The sequence below is a fragment of the Corticium candelabrum genome, chromosome 4 (assembly GCF_963422355.1).
Source record: "Corticium candelabrum chromosome 4, ooCorCand1.1, whole genome shotgun sequence".
Lineage (NCBI taxonomy): Eukaryota > Metazoa > Porifera > Homoscleromorpha > Homosclerophorida > Plakinidae > Corticium > Corticium candelabrum.
In genome coordinates, this window is record NC_085088.1 from 3,576,847 (window position 1) to 3,603,999 (window position 27,153).

Below are 27,153 nucleotides of genomic sequence, written 5' to 3' on the forward strand. Positions count from 1 at the left end.
TGGCAAGTATGACTTTGGCTTTGATCGACATCCTTGCAGGCACATGGTAGATGACCAGATCAATGAAAAGGCTAGTTTGTGTATCCAACTTAACGTTGTGCTGTATGTAGACTCTTTTTCTGTGAGCATTAAAGCCAGTTTTCTTAATAGAAATGTCGATGTGATTTGCTGGTTCTGCCAGTACACGAAAGTATGATGGGAGTGAAGGATTCATGCTCAACCTGGAAAACATTTTTATAACAATATTTGTGTTACAAACTAGACTGATCTGGTTGAGCACATCAACTAATAAAATAAAACAATAACAATAACAATAATAGGAATACATGAATGCAGTGGGGAAAATTACGGTCGGACATAGGACATCTGTCCGACCAAAATGTCTCCATGTCCAAACATACAGAGCCTATCAGACTGACACGTAGAAAGTGTAATCGAAAGTTGACGACTGTACTCAATGAGCACAATCTAAGCTTGCTATACAACTAGCTAACTATACATAATTGCTCGTAGAAATGGCAAGGGAAACCAGTTTCTACCCCAATTTTGATAATATGAGCATACGGGAAGGTAAAAAGTACACTAGACAAGCTGTAAGGGTATTGATGTAGCACGCTAGAGAATAGTTGCGCACACGGTCAGATATAAAATGCAGGATGTCCGGCCATATTTTTGCATGTGTGAGCAAACAAAGTTGCTATTTTCCGCACTGAAATGCAACAACTTTATTGATACAGCTTTACAATACAATACCGACAACACACCGCTACAACAACCACAATGAAAAGAAACTACGTTAAGTAGAAAGCACACTAACCATGTCTGTTCAAACAACTTAGTGTATGAGTGAGCTTGAGATGAGCCTCGCTCTGCATTAGCCTCGTCTCCAGACTCACATGAGCTTGGCAGTGTTCGGTTCTCGTATGACACTTTTAACCTCCCGGCTCTGCACAGTGTCTGTCATCATTTTGTGTTGATTATATGTTTGCAGGAACAACTTTGAGTGGTCAAGGTTTGACTACCTTCTACAGTCATTCTATCAAGATGAAGTTTCATGAATCAACTCCTGACACGTTCAAGCCAGGCTTGTCATTTGTTGCCAGGGTAAACATTTTTATTTTAGTATTTCTACTGATTGGCACACATGTGTGATTGTTGTCTGTTTGTATAGATTCTTGTTACAACCCAGGATAATAAACCTATGGAAGGAATTAGTGTCACCATTACTGCTATGACCAATAATGGGTCGACTCCATTTGTTGTTCAAGTCATAGGTGGTATCGCTGTGTTGATATACGATGTACCAACGGGTGCCACGCGGCTCTCACTGAATGTATGTGTTTCAAAATATTGAGGTAATTTGTCATTCATTGAGTTGTGTATTAGGCTGAGTGCAAGGATCCACGGACAGGAAATAAAGTGACTGCATACAGTAACCCTAGCATAAGCAAATCTCCTAGCAGTAGCTTTATTCAACTGTCAACAAGTACCTCGAGTGCTCAAGTACAGTCACATGTAGTGTTTAGTGTTTTCATGAGATGAACGTGGAACGTGCTGTTTAGATTGGCACGTCTTTGAATTATGGAGTCAAATCAACGTTTGCATTTTCAAAACTCTACTACCAGGTTTGATCTATTAAATGTCAATATTTGCAGATACTGTAGGTAATCTATATATGGTATATATTAATTTTTTTGATTTTCAAAAGTATTTTTATTTTACATTTTTTAATTTTTATTATATATATACTCCTATCTATGGATCAAAGAACTTTTTCCAGAACTGTTTTTCAAAGCGAATTGAAAAAATTGGGAATGTCAGGAAAATCTGAAGAACCAAAACAGCCACGCTGAAATGCATTTGCTGAGATCGTGTCTTTCTATCTGTAAAATTAACCACCTACTGAGAACTGTTACACCTGATAAAATTCCCCCTCAGCTACAGCAGTTTGATATCGACATGCAGAAGACTCTTGAGAGGATAATTAATTGTTCTATTTCTGAAAGTTTATGGCATCAGGCTACACTGCCTATTCAACTTGGTGGTCTTGGGTTGAGGGAAGCATGTAGAAGCTCTCCAGCAGCTTATCTCACTCGCAAGCTTTCTTGCCGACTTTAATCGCAAAGTTTACAGGTGATTAGCTTATGCTCAAATGAGTGTATGTCCATTCAATTCCCAACATAACTTTCGAATTGGGGACAACCAGTCAACATCAGTTTCAAATCATGCTGGATTTCAATTTGTACTCTTCTCTCAAGGAGTCCGCCAGCATTCGGGATCACGCTCGACTCAACACCGTTTCAAGTCAAAACGCCTGGTCGCGGGCAATCCCCAACCCCAACTTAGGCCTCACCATGCCTAGCAAGGAGTTCATCGTAGCTTTACAGATCTGGCTGGGAATTCCAGTGTTTCCATCAGCCCCTGCCACCAAGAGATGTACATGTGGTGCAATCATCGATAAGTTTGGTGACCACCTACTTGGATGTAGCCAGGAACAGAAGTTGAGAATAAATGTCACAATGCCCTGTGTGAAGTAATTTTAATGCAGTGCTAGTAGATGATCCTTATTGTTGTCGTGAGATGAAATGCAACAGCACTTGTGAAACAAGACTAGGGGATGTTTTTCATCCTGACGTTGAACAAGGTCTGCCAGCTTACTTTGACCTTATCGTTTGGAATTGTTTACAGCCTTCTTACCTTGTCAAAGCAGCCGGTCACTTAGGAGCAGCAGCCGGTCACTCAGGAGCAGCAGCTGAAGCCGGAGAGATTGAAAAAGATCAGAAGCATGATTGGATAGTGTTACAGTCTGGTGGTGTATTTCACCCCCTTGTGGTTGAAACTTTAGGACTTTGGTCACCAAGTAGCCTAGAGGTTTTAAAAGTGATTGCAAGTAGAACATCATTCATAACAATTTGTCTATTAGTCAGTCAATATGTAATTTGCACCAGCAACTTTCTGTCAAATTGTGGCTTTTAATGCAAGAATGTTGATAGCCAGATTAGCACTGGAAAGTAGAGTTGGTCCTGATTGAGACCTATATATATATATATATATATATATATAAATTATATATTAGTATACCATATGTACATGTAGATTGCATACAGTATATGCAAATATTGACATTTAATAATATTTTTTAAGTTACAAATTTTTACATTTTTAAAATTTTATTTTATATAATTTTTGATTTATTTTATATTTATAAGTTTTAAGTTTTTAATTTTTAATTTTTAATTTTTTAATTAATTTTTAATTTTTTGTTGTACAAGTAGATTTTATTTGTGATAAAGCCCCTTTTGTGGGCCTGTACATATGTATCTAATATTATTGTCAGGTTTCATTGCTCAGTCTTAGTATATGCTTGTTACATAGGTAATGGCTCGTGGCAATTTGATTGTTCACAACTTGAAGCAGTTAGACAGCTCTGCTACTAGCACTAGTCTTGACGTCCCTGTAACCCATGCGATGGCTCCATCGGCTCAGATTGTAGCCTATGTGATCACGGGTGATGGCGAAGTGGTTGCAGACAGTCTTTCGGTTTCTGTTGCCATTGGCTTTGAGAATTCAGTTTGTCATTTGCAGAGAGACATTCAAATGTTGAATTGTTCTAAAGTGGAATTTGTTTATTCAGGTGAACGTTTCATTTGGTGTAACTGAGAAAAAGCCCGGCGACGATGTGACAGTTACAGTCAAAGCGACACCTGATTCGTTCGTGGCTGTTGCAGCAGTTGACTATAGTGTTGCATTACTAGCAGACACCAATGATATCACACAAGCACATGTAAGATGGATGTAATACGTTTGCTGTGCATGCTAGTTGTTGTTTGCGTGCTGACTGTCATGTGTGTGTAGGTTGTCGATGAACTTCAATCGTATGACACTTCAACTCCTGATTGGAATGACGGTCCCGTGTGGGCGTTTCGGCGGGAAAAACGTTCTATATGGTGGCCGTGGTCACCGGGTGGTCAAGATGCGTATAGCATATTTGATGTATGTTTTGTATCATTTTATGATTTTAATCCTTGTGATTTAATCAGACAATATAATGTATAGAAAGCAGGAGTCGTGGTATTGACAGATACTACTCTGTACAAAGAAAAGCAGCAATATCATTATCGTTTCGGCTGTCCAGACTGCGCAGTTCCATTGTTTAGTAATTAATCTATTTTATTTCATATAATTTATGTAAATATTTATATAAATTATAGATAATAAAAATAATTAATTTATTTTATATTATATAATATATTTATTTATATTCATTTATTTATATTTATTATTTAGTGACATTTTATTTGTTTATTTATTGATATTTATATAAATTAAATGAAATAAAATAAATTAATACTAATTAATTAACTAATACAAATATATAATATATTTAATATTTTACTAAAAAATATAGTAAAATATATATAAATTATTTTGTTTTATCATACAATGAAGTTGATTTTGTTTATGTATATTCAGATGAACGTGCTGGCATAGTACCTGAGATGGCCTTAGATTTAGCTGATGGTGACAGCGCTCCGGCTACAGGTGAACTTTTAGAACCCGAGAGAACGAGAACTTTCTTTCCCGAAACATGGTTGTGGTCTGATGCAGTAACCGGGTGAATAAAACCAACATTTTACAATATGAGCTCGTGTAACATTTATTGTGTTGTAATGCTGGTAGAGCTAATGGCATGACAACGTTCACAAGCAAAGTTCCAGACACAATTACAACATGGGTCGCAAGTGGTTTTGCAGTCAACAGCAGAACAGGATTAGGTGTCCCTGCAACAAGAGCCGAGGTACTGAATGATTTATGCTAGAGTATATATTTACATGAAGTAAATCTAATGATATATTTCATTGTTTATAGTTAAAGGCGTTTCAGCCTTTCTTTGTTTCTCTCAATCTTCCGTACTCTGTCAGACGTGGAGAGCAGCTGGGTCTTAAAGTCACCGTGTTCAACTATCTGGATGTTGATATTAATAACGTGAGAGATTTTGTCTACTCATTTGCTGTTATTTCAGTGTCACTTTGTTCTGCTCTCAGGTGCTTGTAGAACTGGAAGAGAACAAAGATCTTGTTTCTGTGTCGTATAATATTTTGACAAATGAAGCAGAACTAGTCAACACCCCGGAACCGCTTACACTCTCGAAGAGTATTTCTGTCACAGCTAACAGTGGGACGACAGTTGTGTTTGCGGTTACCCCAAGAACGGTGGGTCAAATTGTGATCAAAGTAATAGCGAGATCGAGTGTTGCCGCTGATGCCGTGGAGCGCCAGCTACTTGTTGTCGTAAGTCGATTCTATTTGTTCATATAAGAGGCAGACCGATACTAATGCTGTGATGTAGCCTGAAGGTCGAGCAGTTGATTACACTCAAAATGTCTTGATACAAATGGATCAATCTGGTACATAGGATAAACATTAATTTATGAACTACTTGGCATAACATATTGCTGTCTCTTGTACTGTAGATCAAAGTTATAAGCAGTCGTTGTCTCTAACTTTGCCATCGGATGTCATCAGAGACTCAGGCCGAGCTACTGTTTCAGTTATTGGTATGATATCTTGAATTGTATTGCATTTATTTGTATATATTTTAATAAATAAAATATTGTAATAAAAATAGTTTAATAAAATAAAATTTGTATAAAATATTTTGTAAATATTTTAATAAATAAAATATTCTAATAAAAACTGTTTAATAAAATGAAAAAATGTATAAAAAATATTTTGTAAATATTTTACTAAATAATTTGAAAGCTACAAGTCAAAGGGATGGGAATTCGAAGAAGTCACGTGACTTGCGAGGAGCGGTATACTAACGGAGTTCTATTTGCCCCAAATCTCTGTGGCTGGCTGGCTGGCTGGCTGACTATGTACACCAAAAAATGACCATATATGAGTGTCACGCTTCAGGAATGTATGGTATGCAAGCGAGTGACCAATCACGACACATTTTTCTTCTTTGTTTCGCATGCGGCAACAAGGGACAATGGCCGGGCAGCGAATTACTACGCACTGTTTGACATGAGAGAACATCTAGCCAGAAAGGCGTCAATTTTGATCAGAAATAATGGAAACGTTGTATTTCAAGTAGCGCTACCTGAAAATCTACGAGCATCCAATCTTGCTGCCGTAGTATGCACAAACGTAGAGTAGTGCGTGCGTTGCGTACCGGACTTCATTGCTAATGTGTGTTGCCAACTATCGATACCATAGCTAATGTACGTAAATTGATACAATATGTATTTATATAGACAATTTAGATTGTAAAAGCGATACACAAAGACACAGAATTTATAACTATAGCTTTGGAAAAATTAGAAGTCTGGCCAAATCTTCTGGAGTAGCTAGAGTGCAGTAACAAGTTACGAGTGAGGAAAATCCATTTTGGGTAGGAATAGTACAACTCTACAGTAACTAGAAAATTCAACTCTCCTCCAGGTACTGTAGAAACTACTTCCGATGAGTACTGCTTCGTAGCTTTCATTTGAAGCAACGCTCGACGGAGGTTCATGCATTACTAGTATTTCAATAGGAATAATTAATAAAATAAAAAATTGTATACAGACATTTTGTAAACATTTTAATGAATGAAATAAAATAATTTGTATAAAATGTTTTGTATAAATTTTGTGTGGGAGTGTTGATCATGTGGTATTGCAATGATTAGGTGACTTGATGGGCCCGACATTAAACAATCTAGAAAGGTTGGTGCGCATGCCATACGGATGTGGAGAACAGAATGCTGCCAGTACGGCACCAAACATATTTGTTCGTCAGTACTTGGATGCAACAGGACAGTTGACACTTGACCTGAAGTCAAAAACGAATAAATATATGATGACAGGTCTGAGTTAATTCAAAGCTGTCAAATGTGTCAGTAATGTGCTAACTCGGTGTTCATGCTTTGGTTCAGGATACCAACGTGAGTTGAACTACAGACATAATGATGGTTCGTACAGTGCCTGGGGTGGACGAGATGACAGTGGTAGTCTCTGGTACGTTACCACATAGAGGCCCATGCATGACCTGTGATTGTACTTACTGTGTGCTGTGTGCTGTGTGCTGTGTGCTGTGTGCTGTGTGTGTGTGTGTGTGTGTGTGTGTGTGTGTGTGTGTGTGTGTGTGTGTGTGTGTGTGTGTGTGTGTGTGTGTGTGGGTGTGGGTGTGGATGTGGGTGTGGGTGTGGGTGTGTGTGTGTGTGTGTGTGTGTGTGTGTGTGTGTGCGTGTGTCCTCTCACTGAACCCTCCAAGAGGGTACCCCACGGGACCTTGTATTTCTGGTAGTTCCCTTGCCCGGGGGAGGAAATACATGCTAACTTCAACCTTCGGCGAGTTGAAGATGGTGAGAGGCTAGGGTGCGCTAGTCTAGCAAGCTGGTCACTTAACATATGTTGCTACTAAACGCAGAATAGAGCGCGTTCCTCAGCGTGTGGACAAAAATTGCTGGGGAAAGAGCCAGTGATGCCAGGAATAGAACTGGGCTCCGAAGATTGAGAGGCAACCCGGCAATCAAGGGGCTGTGCTCGCGGGAAGGGGTTATTGAGGGCTCTCCGACTGCCCCTAATAACTCAGTTTGTAGTCAGACTGCTATCCAATCTGCTTCTGGTACCACAATAACATGGTCTGGTCATTCCATGAGATGTCCTATTCTGGATTGTCCTAGTGTATTGTCATCAGTAAATTCCATGAGGAACCATGTAAAGAAGTTTCATCATATATGCAATATAATGGTAAAGAATAGTTGCAAGTCAAGTTTACACTACCCTTCAACTGTTAGCTCAAGCTCTTCCATTCATCGTAAGCAGAAAGAAATCAATGATGTGATGTAAAAAAAGAATCAATTGCTTAAGTTTGGTGTGTGGAATGTTCGAACATTAAAGGGTGTGGGCAGAACTGACCTTCTTGCCAAAGAGTTGATTACAACTGATATTGCATTATGTGGCATTACTGAAATTCACTTACCTGGCGCAGGCATGATGGATTTAGATGAAGACTTCTGCTATCGTCTGTTGTTTTCTGGACCACCTGAGCTAGCTTCCAGGGGCGTTGGTCTAGTGGTTAGACATAATGTGATGAAGTCACTCAAATCGTTTGATCCTATCTCAGATACGATATTGCGTGCTGACTTTCTCATTGACAAAGGAATTTTGAATGTCATTGTTGGTTACGCTCCAACAGAACAATGCGAAGATGTAGTTAAAGATGAATCTTATCAACAACTTGACGTTGCTATGCATAAGACAGGTTCGCTTGTTGTTGTGCTTGGTGACTTTAATGCTAGACTTGGAACGGCAGTTTCAAAAGTTGTTGGTTAGTTTGGTTTATCACAGTCAACCAGTGACAATGGTGTTAGACTGATAGAATTTTGTCAAGCACATAACCTGGGAATCACAAACATCTTTTTCCAGCATAAGAATATACACACTGCCACTTGGTATTCTCCTAATCCCAAATTACAGCCAAGTCTAAAAGACTCCGTTTTGGTAAAGCAGTCTATGCAAGAAATGGTATATGATACAAGAGTACGACGAGGACCAAATTTTGACAGTGACCACAAACTTGTTTGTAGTAAGATGGTACTGAAACTTCAGAAGCCATGTGGGAAAAGACGAGTGAAAACCTTTGCACGAGATGTACTCAGTGATCCTATTGCTCTAGGCAAATATCGAAATAACGTCATGACTAGATTCACACAAAGATTATCTACTGAGACTGAAGATATGTGGTCTGATTTTTGTAGTGCAATTATGGACTCTGCAAATGAACACCTCAATGTTGTTCAAACCAGGAAGAATAGATGGATTTCTGAGTGTACAGTACAGTTGATAGCTAAGAAACGTGAGGCTCACATCGCTTGGATGAGATGTCAGGAAAACGAGATGGCTAGGAAACATTATGTTAGTTTATGCAAACAAGTGAAACGAGCAGTTCAACAAGACAAAGAAGAATGGTTGCATGAACAAGCATCTGATTTAGAATCTGACTTGAAACACCACAATCATTACGAATTTTTTAGGAAGCCCAAAAACTTTGATCAAGTATCCATTCAACCTGCCTCAATAATTTTATATGAGCATGGTCAGAAACTACTTTGTACCGACAATCAGTTAGATCGTTGGAAGAGACACTTTGCCTCGGTATTAAATGTCAGACGTCCTATTGCAATAGACTCTGGAATGGTTCTACGCTCTGTTGGGTCTGGTGCTCCACTCAGTGAAGAAGAAATCACCAATGCTATTAAAAAGTTAAAAAATAATAGAGCATCTGGTAGTGATGGAATAACAGCTGAATTACTGAAAGCTGGGCCTACGGAGCTTTTTGATTGGCTATCTGAGCTTCTTCAACAAGTTTGGTCTTCAGGAAGAGTGCCACAGGATTGGAAAGATTCAGTTCTTGTCCCTGTTTTCAAGAAAATGACAGACTAATATGTGACAACTATCGTTGTATTTCATTACTCAGTGTACCTGGAAAGGAATTAGCAAATAGTCTTCTGGAACGACTTAAACAGTCAGTTGAACCTCTACTACTGGAAGCTCAATGTGGTTTTTGTCCGGGTAGAGGAACAATTGATCAAATATGGTTGGTTTGTCAGTTAATTGAAAAGTCCATTGAACATGAGTGTGCTGTTCATATTTGTTTTGTTGATCTGGAAAAAGCTTTTGACTCCGTACCTAGAGATATTCTCAGACTACTTTTGAAAGAGAGAGGCATTGAGGAACAAGTTGTACTATTGATTGTTGACATTCACGATGGAACACATTGTGTTGTCAAATCTAGTGGTGAGAAGTCATCAAAATATGAAGTTACAACTGGTGTACGTCAGGGTTGTGCTATGTCTCCTGTATTATTTAATCTCGTCATGGACAAGATTGTATGTGAAGCACTAAACAAAGCTAAAGTTGGCAGAGTAGAAATTGAATACAGGAAAGAGGGAAGTCTCTACATGAACTACAGAGTCAAAGCTCAAGGAACTAGTGTCATTAAAGCTGCTATGTATGCTGATGATTTAGCTTTAATTGGGAAGACCTCGGGTGATCTACAAAAGTTAGTAGACAGTCTACATGAGTCCTGCTGTAAATGGGGAATGAAAATCAGCATCAAGAAAACAAAAGTTTTGAGCATTGGTTACGAGCAGGCACATATTCTTCTTGACGGTTCTGTTCTTGAAAACGTTACAGAGTTTACTTACTTGGGGAGTATCATAAGCCAAGATGGTGGATGCATTGCTGAAATTGATGCTTGTATAAGCAAAGCAAGTAAAGTTTTCGGTTCCTGGAAGAAAAGGGTATTTACCAACTGGCAGTTTTCAATCTCCACAAAGATGAAAATTTTTCGTGCTTTGGTGAGACCAGTTTTGCTGTATGGATGTGAGACTTGGTCCGTTACACAACCAAACTTGCAACGTTTAAATACATGCCACATGCGGTGCATTCGATCGATTCTTGGTGTCTCAAGATGGAATAAAATCAAGAATTTTTCAGACAATTTAGAACAAGCGTGTGAAGACCCTATTGCTATGACAATACAGAAACAACGATTGCAATGGCTGGGCCATCTGCTGTGCATGAGTGACAATCGTCCCCAAAAACAACTACTTCGCAGCAGACTTAGTAATGCAACAAGGCCAACACATGGGCCTAAACAAAGATGGATAGATGTTGTCACAAGAGACCTCAGATCATTACATATCAGTCTTTGTGATGCTGATGATTGTGCTGCTTGCAGAAGCGCTATTACGCTGTGTTGCCAAAACCCATAGTGGGTATGGTGGAATCAAGGTTCAAGGTGTGTGTGTGTGTGTGTGTGTGTGTGTGTGTGTGTGTGTGTGTGCGTGCGTGTGTGTGTGTGTGTGTGTATGTGTCACGTGTGTGTGTGTGTGTGTGTATGTGTCACGTGTGTGTGTGTGTGTGTGTGTGTGTCTGTGTGTGTGTGTGCACGTGAAAGTGTGCGTGTCTGTGTGTGTGCATGTGCATGTGTGTGTGCACTGAAATATAGATATAGATGTAGGTCACAGCTTATCACATACAGTTAATGACATTTGTCAAGCTATAGTTTTCGTTCATTTTATCACACTATTGTTGCATTCATTATACAGGTTGACAGCATTTGTTGTCAAATTGTATGCTCTGGCTTCCGACTTTGTAACTATCGATTCACAACAAGTGCAACTCTCAACAAGATGGATAGCAAAGAAACAGTTGCCGAGTGGTGTCTTTCCCACTGTTGGAAGACTCGTTGACACATACATAAAAGTAAGTCAACCCAAATTACAAAGACGCGATAATCTTTGGATTTAGACGCAGCAAAGGCTTGCTGTGCTGTGTATGATTCAGTTGTTAACTTTTAATTTATTTTAATATCACATTTAATGTCAATTATTAATCATGTTTAATTATTAATCACATTTAACCTCAATTATTAATCATATTTAATTAATATTAATTAATTATTAATTAAATTTAATCTCAATTTAATAATTTATATTAATATTAATATTTTAATTAATTTATTTTGGTAGATTGGTTGTAAAGGATTCAGTTAGAGTTACTAAGTAGGTTTTTTACTTAGGGAGGTCTTGATGGAGAAACGGCCAACACAGCGTTTGTTCTCATCTCGCTTATTGAAACCAGAGATGCAGCCAATGTCAATGTATGTTTATCAGTTTGACAACAATTGTTTGTTATGTAAGTTTTGTGTGCTGGTAATATGTAGGGAGCACCGGCAGTCAGTGGCGCTATCACGAAAGCTCAAGGGTATCTAGAAGGAAAGTTGATATCAACGAGTAGACATTATACTATCTGTATTATGGCATATGCTCTTGCACTTTCTGGAAGCTCAATGACATCTCAAGCTATCACCAAGCTGAAGTCTATTGCGACTGTAGATGGTAGAGGAATGACTGTGTTTGATGGTATTTTTCCTTGACTTGTTTGTGTTTAATTAATTTCATGAAGGTGGAGTAATGTATTGGAAGGAGTCGGGTGGCTCAAGTAGAAAGAGTAGCAACGACGATTTCTTTTATTATCCTTACCATGCACCTTCGGCTGAAATTGAGATGACTGGTTATGGTTTGTTGGCCATCACGCAGGTCAGTGACATTCCTGGTGGGCTGCCAGCTGCTAAATGGCTGAGTCAACAGAGGAATTCACTCGGAGGATGGTCTTCAACTCAGGTAAAGTTTCCATTGTCACTTTGCCTGTAACACAGGCACACAGACAGGCAGACAGACAGACAGACACACACACACACACACACACACACACACACACACACACACACACACACACACACACACACACATGTATGTATACATTGATATGTGTTGTTATAGGACACGTGTGTTGCTCTTCAAGCTCTCGCTAATTATGCTGCTGCCTTGCGTCAAGGATCCGGATCTCTCAACATTCATCTTACTTCGGATGTTGATTTGGATTTCTCACATGTAGTTAGTGTTGATTCTGACAATGCATTAGTGCTTCAACAAGCAGAGGTTATATACGTTTGTGTGTGCTAATTTATGTAAAGTCAATCATTAGTTGTTGTTGCATGCTGTAGGTTCCTGTTGGTGGCAATCTTAACTTGAATGTGAATGGGTCTGGAACTGCTCTTCTGCAGGTACATGTTGTGTATAATACTTTGTTTGCGTTACTAAAATGTATGTTTGCACAGCTGTTCACATAATTGATACATGTTTTATAGGGTGTAGGTACTAAATTATATTGGTAGATACATATGACTTTGTGAGACATTGTGAGATTTGCTATACACGGTGATGATTAATTCTAACTGCCGAATACAGGGAGTTGAAGTAGCGTTGTTGTGTCATATAGGAACCAGGCGTGACATCATGAAGATTAGCTTCGTCCCCAGACTCACATGAGCCTGGTAGTGTCTGGTTTCCGTATGACACTTTCAGCTTCTCGTATAGGAGTACCGGACACTGCCAGGCTCACGTGAGTCTGGGGACGAGGCTAGAGGGTCTGGCACAAGGCTATACTAGGTTAATTAAAAGACCCATACGTTAGACAAGCATTTGATTTGAATCTGTCAATAAATTATATTCTTGTGCAGTCGTTAGCATAGCTTGCCTTATGGAGTGAATTGTGTGATCTTGGCTCATCAATCAAATTGTATATGCATACTCATCTCACGTGGTTAGCTCCTTCATTTTTGACTTTTGGATTACATCTAAATGCAAAGCGTTGCCTACATAACACTGCTATGTGCATGCATGGATATGGTGCATGAAAAGAAATAACTTTTATGTAAACATGAGTGATTGGTGTGTAGCATGTAGTTATCAATTAACATTATTTGAATGTTCAGGCAACTGTGGCATACAACGTTCCTGCACATGGTAGTTCAGAACCGTCTTACCTGCTGGTAGTTGATGTGTTGGAGAAGAATGCTGGTGACAGAATTGACATAACACTCTGTTCAACGTAAGTATACTTATACATATCATGATATCTATTCTGACTCTGAGTGTGCATTTAGATATAAAAAGGATGAGGACTCTGGCATGGTTGTTGTGTCGTCTGTGCTCCCATCTGGATTTGGAGTTGATCATGATTCAATGGAGACAGTATGTCTAATTGTGTCAATGTATTTAATGAATTGATTATTTATGTTGACATAAACATGTGGAGTAAATAATGACTGTGACAATGAAAACCATATGCCATCTTACTTTTGACAACGTCTAAGCTTGAATTAGTGAGTGGCACAACAAAATGACAAGCGAATAGAGTTTGGGTCCAAGGACAGAGGCTGTGTTGTTTTAACTGACATGGATGTATAAGTATGTTTATTTAGATGGGATTTTTTGTGTTTATATTCAGGGGTGTTCCCAGGATTTTTGGAAGGCACGGCGGAAATAACCATGTCCACCTTAAATTTTGGCCCGCCCATTCCGATTTATATGGTCTGCCCACAAAAGCTTTGATGCAGGTTTGCTTATGCTGAGATGCCACAAATTGTTGTTACAGAATGCTCAGGCACAAAAGGAACACAGTGGTTTATCTTTTTTAAAAAGTTTCTCTCTGTCTTAGTTCACTGTGCTTGACCACATGATAGCTATATCAACGCGAGTGGGAAAATTTCCAGACCTCAAGAAGTTGAGAACCTGCATTTATGTAGGATAGGAACTCCTTTTAGCCTGAAACAACTTCCCACTTTTCAAAATACAAATACCAGTCCATTGTCTTCATAGCTAATCACTGCCCACTCATGCAGCAAAGCATGGCGGGCCTGTACCAAGTGGAAGCCAAGGCAAGGTGGAGCGCCGTGCCTTTTGTATGCTGGGGACAACCCTGATACTAATGGCCTCTGCTCTCAACAGTTGTGCGAGTATTTCACACACACACACACACACACACACACACACACACACACAAGCACACACACAATTATTGTCTGAATTATCTTTTAGTACAATCCATATGAATTTACGATGTGATGTTTAGTACATGAAATCCGATTCGGATGTAAAAAGGTATGATGTCAGTGGAGATCAGGTGGACATTTATCTCAACCAGGTTAATCATTGAGCAAATACGGATAATTGAGCCTTGAAGATTGACAATTGTGTACATACATTTTCAGCTTGTGTATAACAGCAAGAAATGTGTAGTAGTCACAGCCAATCGTCAGTATGATGTTGGAAATGTGAAACCAGTACCTGCCGTTGTCTACAGCTACTACGAACCAGGTTTGTCCAGCATTCACACGTCTCTAATATGTTACTATGTAAATGCTATTTTTAGATCTTGAGAAGGAGTCAGTGCTGTATGCTCCATTGAGCATGGCCGATGCGACTGTGTGTGAACTGTGTATGTGTAACGAGAATTGTGCTGGATGTGATGATTACAAGAAAACTATTGGCTGCCCCACACAGAACCCACCTTCGAGCTCTACATCTGTTTCCAGTATTACGTTGATCACTGTTTTAATGACTCTTGTTGGTATGATGATGAGGTCATTGCTGGAGTGATTCTGTTGACTGGATGTAATGGGTGGTCAAGTGAGTGAACTACATATGATGAACTTCATTAGATTTATGGCTGGATTGTATGGGCTAGTGGTAATTTTATCTTGTTTATGAGCTAACTGTATAGGGCTGAACATGCAGAGAATGTTGGTAGAAGTTTTTGCTGATGGTTTAGTGAAGCTGTGATGTTGTTTGTATTCTTGCATTGATTTGGTGCCAGCTGAGACTCATACATATGAGTTTTTGTCTTGTGATTGAGCAATTTGCTGAGTAAACTTTATCAATTATTGTAGCTTAATTAACGCACTAGTTTTCGAACAAGAAAAGGAAACAGGATGCATCAAGTGACTGCAGCTGGGTGTCTATGTTGTGCCTCCTAAAATATGTGTCTAGGTCTGATTCACCATATGTGCCGTTCAGCTGAGCGGCAACAAGCGGCACGCCGCTCATCAGAAATGAACGGCAACGGCAAATTGTGAACAAATTGCCACGCGGCAAAAACGGCACGCTCCGAGTGCCAGCGGCACGCCTCAGGAACTAGAAAATTTTTCTGCGGCTAACTGCTCGCTGCCGCTGACTAATCGTAGCCTAGCATGAAATCAGATGGTCTTCCTCATCCGGGATATCCTTTGCTAGAGGTATCCGATGCAGCATGGCACTCTGTAAAAGTGGCTCTGCATGGTGAAGACGCAATTCACGCGGACAAAATTGTTCTGCTCTTTACCGTCTCCGAAATACAGGGCGTACCTAGTAAGTTTTTGCACATTTTTGGCAGCGAGAAAGTTACTAACAGAACCGTCTAGATATATGGCTCTGCAGCTGGTTACTATAGGCATGCCTTGGGAGCCAGCCAAAAAGAGCTCCAGACACCGCAGCCAAACTATTGAACAGAGACGGACGCGGCGCGGAAACATGCACGCTCGGTAGAATGCAGTAATCAGCGGTTTTGAGGTGAGCGACACATGTGACCCCAGAGAGTAGCCTGGCACCCCGCGAACATGCATGAATGTGTCCAGCGTTTACTGCTTCTTCAGACACAAATAGTCTTTGTTTAGTTAGATAACTAGAGTCTATTCTCTCTCTATACATCTGCTATATTACTAGTAATAGTAAACTATACACTGCACTGTGCAGTTTCTGTAGTTGCAATCAGATTACGTGCGTATTTCTGGAGCTATACCGTCAAAGCACTCCGAAATGTAACTATTGTGCTAGACGCGTATAGATAAATATTCATAACTTGAAAAACCTGTATGTATAGCTAGATAGATATATGTTTGTGGTCGTAACTAAGAAGATGCATGCTAATAACAAGATTTGTATTCGTGGTCACCGAATTTCGTTGAGGACTGAGCTTGTTGGAGTTGACACGCGGAGTCAGCCAACCAAAATGTTTATTACAGAAAGTAATCCGTCGTCTCCCTCCAAACTTGAGATGTTCTTCTTGCCACTTTTGTCCCTCAACAGATGCCCAATACTAGAATAGAACAACATCGATATATACACGGTGCCTGGAAGACCGACTCTAGTAGGTGAAGGTTATTCCGTAGATAAATAAAGCTTCATCATCATCAAGGGTCATGTTTTTGTAGTTGAAAATGCACAGACTATAGCTGTATACATACATAGCATGCACACATTTATCATATCTTTCTTGTTTCTGGCTTGACCTACCGTCCTATGACAGCAATGAAGAGAATAGCTGGTAGTAATCTCAAATTCTTTCTCTCAAGTGACGCCATGTTGAAGGCAGTAGTATCTCGTTCGTAAACACTGACTGTAATGCACACGGCACTGACGGAAATAGGCACTGATGGAATGCTACGTTACTAGACGCTTAAATAGAGCATCTTGCACCGTCTGCCTAATTCAAAAGTAACCATTTGAGACAAACGTAACCATTTGACGTAAACGACAAGACATACGGTCACCTGGTGACTGGGTAGCCTCGCCCCAGACCCAGTGAGTAGTGGTGATGGAAGCACATCCGGAGCTGCAATCCACACTGCGTCTGGAGCGATGCTAGTGACTGGGGATTCCCTAACTACGTCTAACTACTTGTAGTACAGTCGAAGCTTGGCACCGAGATTTTTTAGGGTTGCCACGTCGCCTTAGTCGCAGTCTCCACAATGTCTATTACGACTCGTGGAACGCACATTTAGAGCTCAATAGATTGACTGAGCTCAACTCGTTACATACACGTCTAGTGCGACAGTGCATCATCTCTCTACTAGTGTCTACGAGACGAGAGAGAGAGAGAGTCTGGGGACGAGGCTACGACAGTGCATCATCTCTCTGCTAAAAGTAGTAGCTAGAGTCTACCTGCAAACTTTGATGAGCACTGCACAGGCGCGGATCCAAGCATGGTGCACGTGCATCCCCCAACTCAGTGGGCGTGTCTTGAGAAATTTCCCCCGGTGTCGTCAGTCATACGCGTGCACAGTATCATGAAAAGCGGCAGGGCAGCTTGACTGACTTTGGAGTGAAGCGATTGAGATCGGAAGGCGGAGAGATTCCAGAGACACCTACTGGAAACCCTGAACGTGAAACCAGCTGTTGTTAGTGAGACCCCAGGACCCTGCGCAGCCGTTGGTGAGTTGGGTCTAAGCTGCCTAAATCGTCCCTACGACGTTGAATTAGTAGGTCTAACGTTTGCAAGGGCTCTTTCATCATCTGACACGTATCTACGTAAATGTTCTTTGAGACAAGTAAGATTAATTGATATCAACTTGTTTCAAGTTTAATCTACTCCAAAATATATTGATCAGCCAAGCGATGATTTTGTATGCCCTTTGGTCGAAGAGCATGGGAAGAAAAAGCGTAGCTTTCAACAAACATGGCTAAAGAAGTATTCATGGCTATGCTATTCGAAGCACTGCAATGGTGGATTCTGTGCCCCGTGTCTGCTGTTTGCAACCGGAGACAATGTAGGACTATTGGTGTCTTGGCCTCTTACTAAGTTCTACAAGGCCACGACGTTGCTCAAAGATCATGAGTCTTGTCAGTATCACAGAGATACTCTGGTAGCTCTGGCTGAATTCACTGCCAGAATGAAGCAGATACGATTGCCAGTTATTCAGGAAGCACAGACGGCTGTTGCTAAGAGAGTGTGTAAGAACAGGTCGATACTGCGCTCAATAGTGAAGATCATAGTCTTCCTTGGTAAGCAAAATATTCTTTTCAGAGGCCATAAAGATAACAGCAAGTGGATAGCTGAAACTAGTTATAATCCTGGAAATTTTCAAGCCCTGCTTGACTTTCGACTTGATTCTGGTGACAAAGAACTACAAGAACACTTCATGTCTGCGCCAAAGAACGCGCTATATATAACGATCAAAAACAATCCAGAATGACTTGATTGATATCATAGGCAACTGGATCAGAGAGAAGATTGTGAATGAAATCTCCAAAGGCAAGTATTTTGCCGTACTACTAGATGAAGCAGCTGACTGTTCAAATATCGAGCAGTTGAGCCTGGTCATGAGATACGTTGATGGTCAATGCGAATTGAAAGAAGACTTTATCGGATTTTTTTCTTGTGAAAAGGGCATCTCTGGTGAAGCCTTAGCCTCTTTGATAGTCGACACAATAAGGCGATATGGGTTAGATACTGACTTCCTCAGAGGGCAGGGTTAACGTTACGATGGTGCTGGGAACATGGCCGGAAATCTCAGCGGTGTCAAGGCTAGAATTCAGGCAGAGTTTCCCAAGGCAGTGTATGTACATTGTGTATCCCATAAGCTTAATTTGGTCATTGTAGAAGCTTGTAAAATACCGGCAGTAAGAAATGCCATGGGAGTTATAACCAAAGTAGCTGACTTTTTTAAAAATTCACTAAAGCGGCAGGCCTTCCTGGAGAAGAAAATTTGTGAGCAAGGCCAGGATCAGGCCCCAAAGAGAACGAAACTTCTAGGGCTTTGTAAAACGCGCTGGATTCAGAGACACGATGCTCTAGAGAACTTTGACCAACTATTTACAACTCTCATAGTAGTATTTGAAGACATCAAGGATTCTTCTACAGGATGGAACAGAGAAACCGTCACAGATGCTACTACCCTTCTCCATTGTATAAGTCAGTTCGAGTTCGTGATGGCTTTCACAACTATGATCAAAGTGATGTCTACTCTAAATGGTCTTAGTGTCAAGCTACAGTCGTTCTCTAGAGACATAAGTAAAGTGTATAAAGATGTAGACAGGACTTGCCAAGGGCTGCAGCATTTCAGAGACAACGTGTCGGAACACAGTGACCGATGGTTCAAATATGCGCCTGAAAAAGTTCGTGAAGCTGTAGGGGAGTCGGACTATGAGCCGTGCTTACCCCGACGTTGTGGTAGACAAAGGAATCGCGCAAATGTTTCAGCAGAGACGGCAGAAGAGTACTTTAGAAGGACTACTGCTATTCGGTTTTTGGATCACTTCCTTGGTCAAATGAAGTAAGTGTTTAATTAACACAAGTGTTGGTGGTACCTTGACGATCTCTTTGTTTGTGCTGTTCAGGGAACGATTTTCTGACACACAGAAGAAGTCAGTGCTTGGGCTAAGCCTTGTACCTCTCGCTATGCGTACAGACCCCTTCTGGAAAAGACACGTTGAAGAGCTTGGAGCGTTTTACCAGACAGATCTCCCTAGTCCTGCGACTTTTGACGAGGAGCTGGTATGTTAATTGGAACGTTTACTGGCAGGGTTTCGAAATTGTAGACTTGCCCTCAACTCCGCAGCAAGCTCTAGCAGCCGGTGCAGATGAACAGTATACATATTTCCCAAATGTAAATACACTCTTGAGAATTACTTGCACACTACCGGTAACCACTTGTAGTTGCGAGCGCAGCTTAAGTGGACTACGCGACGACTTAATTGAAACTTACCTGCGTTCCACAATGGGCCTTGCTGTTAAGATACGATTTTGCTCGTAGAGACATTTTTTCCTTTTCATAGTTTTGTAGGCAAAACTCATCTTACGTACTGTCTTATACAAACTTGTCTTAGAGAAAGGGTAGTTGACTTCATGTACTAAAGCTGCATGCAGCAACGACATGGTAGGGAAGGTCTAGTCTGTATAGAATCTATGTATTCTGCGTCTAATGACACCTACCTGAAAATTGTCTGTGTACTAGCTCTTCAACTGATCCACTGTGTTTCATTTTGCCTCTTTTCTGTGGATTGCTGACATGTCCCTTTTCTTTCTGTTCTTTGCAGATCCGATATACAGTGGACCTATTTATACCAATAGCCTCAGCTACACGGTCAGCTGGCTTGTCCAAGAGCATAACTCCTTCCTGCATTTCTCTCCTAAAGAAGTCATGCAGTTTAAGTTAAGCACCCGGGTCTTTTCAATACTTCTGAGATGTTTCCCTTTGTGCATTGCCATACAGAAATCAGAAAATAGATGAACGCAGTCGTAAGTAGAAGTAAATCCAATAAAATCGAAGTGATAATTAATTTGAGTAAATGGTGGCTGGTGTTATATAGTCAGGTGGTTGTATGGTTAGGTAACCAAGAAGAATTTTTGAAGTTCACCATTTAGTTTAGATAAGTCCCATTTCTGACTATAGTGTAGGTCAGAGTAGGCAGAAAGGTCAGAGTCCTCCTAATTAGTGATGTCATCAACGCTCTATTGGTTTGAGTAGATGCATGGTTACGTAACCAGGGAGGATTTTGAAGTTCACCATTTAGTATATAAGCCCCATTTCTGACTATACTGTAGGTCAGAGGAAGCAGGAAGGTCAAAGTCCTCATAGTGATGTCATCAATGCTCAAGAATGCACTAAATGGCTGGTCAGTTGGTTCTGATATGATCAAATTAGTCAAGTTCTCGTGGTTTCCAGACGCTTCTCTGTATGGCACGCCGATTGTTGCAAAATTCACGCTCAATATAGATGCGAAAGAACAATCTTAGGTGTGGTTGAATCGCATATAGATTCACAACATGATTGCATATATCAAAAACAGAATTGCATAAATCCAAAACAGAATCGCATAGATTCACAACAGAGACGCAACAGAATCGCTTAGATTCACAACAAAATCGTATGTATTCACAATAGAGTCGCAACAGAATGGCAACAGAATCACATATATTCACAACCAAATCACATACTTTCACAAAAGAATCGCGTTCACAACAAAATCGCATATATTACAACAGAATAGCAACAGAATCGCATATATTCACAACAAAATCGCATATATTTACAACCAAATCACATATATTCACAACAGAATCGCATATATCACAACAGAATGGCAACAGAATCGCATATATTCACAACCAAATCGCATATATTCACAAACAAATTGCATATATTCACAACCAAATCGCATCTATTCACAACAAAATCGTATATATTCCCAACAAATTCGCATATATTCACAACACAATCGCATATATTCACAACAAAATCGCATATATTTACAACTAAATCGCATATATTCAAAACAAATTCGCATATATTCACAACAATATCGCATATATTCACAACAAATTCGCATATATTCACAATAGAATCGCATACATTCACAACAAATTCGCATATATTCACAACAGAATCGCATATATTCACAACAAAATCGTATATATTTACAACAAAATCGCATATATTCACAACTGAATCGCATATATTTCCAACAGAATCGCATATATTCACAACAAATTCGCATATACTCACAAGTAAATCGCATATATTCACAACAAAATCGTATATATTTACAACTAAATCGCATATATTCCCAACAAATTCGCATATACTCCCAACAGAATCGCATATATTCACAACAAATTCGCATATATTTACGACAAAATCGCATATATTCACAACAGAATCGCATATATTCACAACTCAATCGCATATATTCCCAACAAATTCGCATATACTCACAACAAAATCGCATATATTTACAACAAAATCGCATATATTCACAACAAATTCGCATATATTTACGACAAAATCGCATATATTCATAACAAATTCGCATATATTCCCAACAGAATCGCATATATTTACAACAAATTCGCATTTACTCACAAGTAAATCGCATATATTCACAACAAAATCGCATATATTCACAACAAATTCGCATATATTCACAACAAAATCGTATATATTTACAACTAAATCGCATATATTCACAACAAATTTGCATATATTCACAACAAAATCGTATATATTTACAACTAAATCGCATATATTCTCAACAAATTCGCATATATTCACAACAAAATCGTATATATTTACAACTAAATCGCATATATTCCCAACAAATTCGCATATATTCACAACAGAATCGCATATATTCACAACTCAATCGCATATATTCCCAACAAATTCGCATATACTCACAAGTAAATCGCATATATTCACAACAAAATCGCATATATTCACAACAAATTCGCATATATTTACGACAAAATCGCATATATTCATAACAAATTCGCATATATTCACAACAGAATCGCATATATTTACAACAAATTCGCATATACTCACAAGTAAATCGCATATATTCACAACAAAATCGCATATATTCCCAACAAATTCGCATATATTCACAACAAAATCGCATATATTTACAACTTAATCGCATATATTCACAACAAAATCGCATATATTTACAACTAAATCGCATATATTCCCAACAAATTCGCATATATTCACAACAAAATCGCATATATTTACAACTAAATCGCATATATTCACAACAGAATCGCATATATTTACAACAAATTCGCATATACTCACAAGTAAATCGCATATATTCACAACAAAATCGCATATATTCCCAACAAATTCGCATATATTCACAACAAAATCGCATATATTCCCAACAAATTCGCATATATTCACAACAAAATCGCATATATTTACAACTAAATCGCATATATTTACAACTAAATCGCATATATTCACAACAAAATCGCATATATTTACAACTAAATCGCATATATTCACAACAAATTCGCATATATTCACAACAAAATCGCATATATTCCCAACAAATTCGCATATATTCACAACAAAATCGCATATATTTACAACTAAATCGCATATATTTACAACTAAATCGCATATATTCACAACAAAATCGCATATATTTACAACTAAATCGCATATATTCACAACAAATTCGCATATATTCACAACAAAATCGCATATATTTACAACTAAATCGCATATATTCACAACAAAATCGCATATATTCACAACAAAATCGCATATATTTACAACTAAATCGCATATATTCACAACAAATTCGCATATATTCACAACAAAATCGCATATATTTACAACTAAATCGCATATATTCACAACAGAATCGCATATATTTACAACAAATTCGCATATACTCACAAGTAAATCGCATATATTCACAACAAAATCGCATATATTCCCAACAAATTCGCATATATTCACAACAAAATCGCATATATTTACAACTAAATCGCATATATTCACAACAAAATCGCATATATTTACAACTAAATCGCATATATTCCCAACAAATTCGCATATATTCACAACAAAATCGCATATATTTACAACTAAATCGCATATATTCACAACAAAATCGCATATATTCACAACAAATTCGCATATATTTACAACTAAATCGCATATATTCACAACAAAATCGCATATATTCACAACAAAATCGCATATATTTACAACTAAATCGCATATATTCCCAACAAATTCGCATATATTCCCAACAAATTCGCATATATTCCCAACAAATTCGCATATATTCACAACAAAATCGCATATATTCACAACAAATTCGCATATATTCACAACTAAATCGCATATATTCACAACAAAATCGCATATATTCACAACAAATTCGCATATATTCACAACAAAATCGCATATATTTACAACTAAATCGCATATATTCACAACAAAATCGCATATATTTACAACTAAATCGCATATATTCACAACAAAATCGCATATATTTACAACTAAATCGCATATATTCACAACAAAATCGCATATATTCACAACAAATTCGCATATATTCACAACAAAATCGCATATATTTACAACTAAATCGCATATATTCACAACAAAATCGCATATATTCACAACAAAATCGCATATATTTACAACTAAATCGCATATATTCCCAACAAATTCGCATATATTCACAACAAAATCGCATATATTTACAACTAAATCGCATATATTCACAACAGAATCGCATATATTTACAACAAATTCGCATATACTCACAAGTAAATCGCATATATTCACAACAAAATCGCATATATTCCCAACAAATTCGCATATATTCATAACAAAATCGCATATATTTACAACTAAATCGCATATATTCACAACAGAATCGCATATATTTACAACAAATTCGCATATACTCACAAGTAAATCGCATATATTCACAACAAAATCGCATATATTCCCAACAAATTCGCATATATTCACAACAAAATCGCATATATTTACAACTAAATCGCATATATTCACAACTAAATCGCATATATTCCCAACAAATTCGCATATATTCACAACAAAATCGCATATATTCACAACAAATTCGCATATATTCACAACAAAATCGCATATATTTACAACTAAATCGCATATATTCACAACAAAATCGCATATATTTACAACTAAATCGCATATATTCACAACAAAATCGCATATATTTACAACTAAATCGCATATATTCACAACAAAATCGCATATATTCACAACAAAATCGCATATATTTACAACTAAATCGCATATATTCCCAACAAATTCGCATATATTCACAACAAAATCGCATATATTTACAACTAAATCGCATATATTCACAACAGAATCGCATATATTTACAACAAATTCGCATATACTCACAAGTAAATCGCATATATTCACAACAAAATCGCATATATTCCCAACAAATTCGCATTATTCACAACAAAATCGCATATATTTACAACTAAATCGCATATATTCCCAACAAATTCGCATATATTCACACCAGAATCGCATATATTCACAACAGAATCGCATATATTCCCAACAGAATCGCATATATTTACAACAAATTCGCATATACTCACAAGTAAATCGCATATATTCACAACAAAATCGCATATATTCCCAACAAATTCGCATATATTCACAACAGAATCGCATATATTCACAACAGAATCGCATATATTCCCAACAAAATCGCATATATTCACAACAAAATTCAATGTCTTTACAACAAAATCACATAAATTTACAACAAAATTGCATAAATTTACAAGCATTGCAATGTAATGTAAAAATTAATATCAATTAGACGTTAATTTCAAAAGGATGTATTTGCCACGTTATTAACTCAATAATTAGTTAATTAAACTATTATCATTGTTCTTCACCGCTGTACACGTGTCATTTCGACCGACTGCAAGGGCGTGATGAGAGTTGTCGTAAGAAAGGCTGGAGAGCCAAAAAGCGTCGTCGTAAGTTGCTATAATACTTAGGCTTACAAAAGGTCATGCATATAGATATAGTGAATGTCTATAGAGATTGCGTTTTGCCTGTTCAGGTAGTACAGGTTCCGAGTTCGATTGAGCAGCTTTTAGAAGTCGCCAACATTCGTCTATGCATACATTCCACAAGCATAACCAACGAGCTCGGGGGACGGATCGAAGATCTCGAAGTTATTCGGTAAGACGATGCCATTCGTGAATTTTGCAACAGTCCACGTGCTCTATGTAATAGTGCGTGGCACCCCGTGCATGACTCTGTGGTAACGTTATCGTGCTCTAATCGTGAACTTTGCAGTGATGGCGATGTACTCTACTTTGACGCTGAAGAGCTGCCCATCGGAATAGAATCTCAACTAGCATCATCTAGCGCTAAACGAGATGAGGCTTCTTTTTCCGGTAAGAGTCTTATCTAATAATTGTTTAGTCATTACGTACGCATAGCTAGTGTGCGTACCAACCCTAGCTTGATCGGTATAATATTATAGTTATCCATAGCACCTCACTTCAAAAAGCTACAACTCTCTACTCAAAACCACACTGCCAGAAGGTAGTGCACACTGCATGCTATAGTCTACCACAGGATTTCAACTTTCCACGTGCATCCGGTTCATATCTGTGTTCTAGGAACAGTCGTGTAGGTTGTTCTCGTTTCCTAGAAGACGCCGCATGCGGTTTGCCAGTGTTACCGTTGTCATAGTAATGACACCACGCAGCCCGGCGCAAATAATTAATTAAGACAGAAGAAGCAAGATCGCATATGGATTAGTTCATTAGCAGAGTCAGATAATTAATTGACTGATTTGAATAAATGCATGGTTGACCGATTGAGATAATTGCGTACAAGATAATCTAACATAGACGCATGTTTTCATGTTGCTAAAAAGCCATCAGAAGTTGGACATAGAATTGCAACGCACTCGAACGCATGTGTTCGACCCGCGATGCACTAAAGCGAAAGTAATTGCAATGTTTTTGTCGAAGGAAATAGTTCCCTAGACACTACTGCCGAACGACTGTCTACAGCAAGATCAAGCTCACCAAGAGTTACTTCTGACGTGGCCGCAGAACTGTCTAGAGTATTCCAACCCTACAAAATGAAGACTTCTTCAGCGTCTCCATTTTTTGACCCCAAGCAACCTGTTCCAAGCCATCACATAGAGGCGTGTGCTGATCGCATATATTTTGGCATGCGCATCGCGTAGAGGCGTGTGACGATCGCTTCGATTTGGCATATATTTGACACAGACATCGCATGAAAAATTTGAGAATCGCACGTACATCTCACAGTCACATTGCATCTACGCGTACAAAATCGCATAAATGTCATATTCGCAATGCACAAAAATGACAAAGAATCGCCTAGGTTTCAAACAGCACATCACATATAGCATGAAGATCGAATACATTTCGCAAATGATCGCATTTATTTTGCCAAACTTGAACATATTTACGCAAAAATCGAATATTGCAACGCTTGGCCTGCCATATACAACCAGTGAGCGCATAGAAACGTCCATTTCTGTGTCATGGGTTATTAGCAAAAGTACAATTTCTAGTATATCATTGCATCATGAAGCAAACCGCGTTTCCAGCCAGCGAGGCAGCCAGAGGCAAGTAGAGTTACCTAATTTGTCATTGACACCATCTGCTCTGAAACGTAGATGTAATTG

At 38.7% G+C, this 27,153-nt stretch overlaps 4 protein-coding genes across 4 annotated transcripts in view; all 4 read left to right on the forward strand.

Moving 5' to 3' along the window:
- Nucleotides 1-15,231, forward strand: part of LOC134178642 (C3 and PZP-like alpha-2-macroglobulin domain-containing protein 8) — an 18,907-nt gene extending 3,676 nt beyond the window's left edge. Inside the window, exons 13-39 of the mRNA XM_062645530.1 lie at nt 992-1,104; nt 1,172-1,333; nt 1,387-1,503; nt 1,563-1,625; nt 3,376-3,570; nt 3,635-3,784; nt 3,856-3,993; nt 4,057-4,156; nt 4,474-4,615; nt 4,681-4,798; nt 4,870-4,986; nt 5,046-5,291; nt 5,350-5,407; nt 5,474-5,557; nt 6,676-6,852; nt 6,922-7,003; nt 11,104-11,260; nt 11,577-11,657; nt 11,721-11,895; nt 11,963-12,180; nt 12,340-12,498; nt 12,564-12,623; nt 13,335-13,450; nt 13,506-13,593; nt 14,474-14,545; nt 14,613-14,718; nt 14,774-15,231. Of these exons, the coding sequence (XP_062501514.1) occupies nt 992-1,104; nt 1,172-1,333; nt 1,387-1,503; nt 1,563-1,625; nt 3,376-3,570; nt 3,635-3,784; nt 3,856-3,993; nt 4,057-4,156; nt 4,474-4,615; nt 4,681-4,798; nt 4,870-4,986; nt 5,046-5,291; nt 5,350-5,407; nt 5,474-5,557; nt 6,676-6,852; nt 6,922-7,003; nt 11,104-11,260; nt 11,577-11,657; nt 11,721-11,895; nt 11,963-12,180; nt 12,340-12,498; nt 12,564-12,623; nt 13,335-13,450; nt 13,506-13,593; nt 14,474-14,545; nt 14,613-14,718; nt 14,774-15,000 (3,521 nt within the window). The 3' untranslated portion in view covers nt 15,001-15,231. The remainder of the gene's footprint in view (nt 1-991; nt 1,105-1,171; nt 1,334-1,386; nt 1,504-1,562; nt 1,626-3,375; nt 3,571-3,634; nt 3,785-3,855; nt 3,994-4,056; nt 4,157-4,473; nt 4,616-4,680; nt 4,799-4,869; nt 4,987-5,045; nt 5,292-5,349; nt 5,408-5,473; nt 5,558-6,675; nt 6,853-6,921; nt 7,004-11,103; nt 11,261-11,576; nt 11,658-11,720; nt 11,896-11,962; nt 12,181-12,339; nt 12,499-12,563; nt 12,624-13,334; nt 13,451-13,505; nt 13,594-14,473; nt 14,546-14,612; nt 14,719-14,773) is intronic.
- A 359-nt stretch (nt 15,232-15,590) lies between these two features.
- On the forward strand, nt 15,591-18,633 carry LOC134178045 (uncharacterized). The gene is made up of 3 exons (XM_062644825.1): nt 15,591-15,779; nt 17,766-18,159; nt 18,368-18,633. Exons 1-3 carry the CDS (start codon nt 15,591-15,593, stop codon nt 18,631-18,633), a joined length of 849 nt encoding a protein of 282 aa, XP_062500809.1.
- Nucleotides 18,634-18,654: 21 nt separating this feature from the next.
- LOC134178046 (52 kDa repressor of the inhibitor of the protein kinase-like) lies at nt 18,655-19,660 on the forward strand. The gene is made up of 2 exons (XM_062644827.1): nt 18,655-19,430; nt 19,495-19,660. The coding sequence occupies exons 1-2, from the start codon at nt 18,655-18,657 to the stop codon at nt 19,658-19,660; spliced, it is 942 nt and encodes a 313-aa protein (XP_062500811.1).
- A 5,731-nt stretch (nt 19,661-25,391) lies between these two features.
- LOC134178047 (BTB/POZ domain-containing protein KCTD9-like) lies at nt 25,392-25,896 on the forward strand. The gene is made up of 3 exons (XM_062644828.1): nt 25,392-25,453; nt 25,540-25,661; nt 25,779-25,896. The coding sequence occupies exons 1-3, from the start codon at nt 25,409-25,411 to the stop codon at nt 25,894-25,896; spliced, it is 285 nt and encodes a 94-aa protein (XP_062500812.1). The 5' UTR covers nt 25,392-25,408.
- Nucleotides 25,897-27,153: the final 1,257 nt, after the last annotated feature.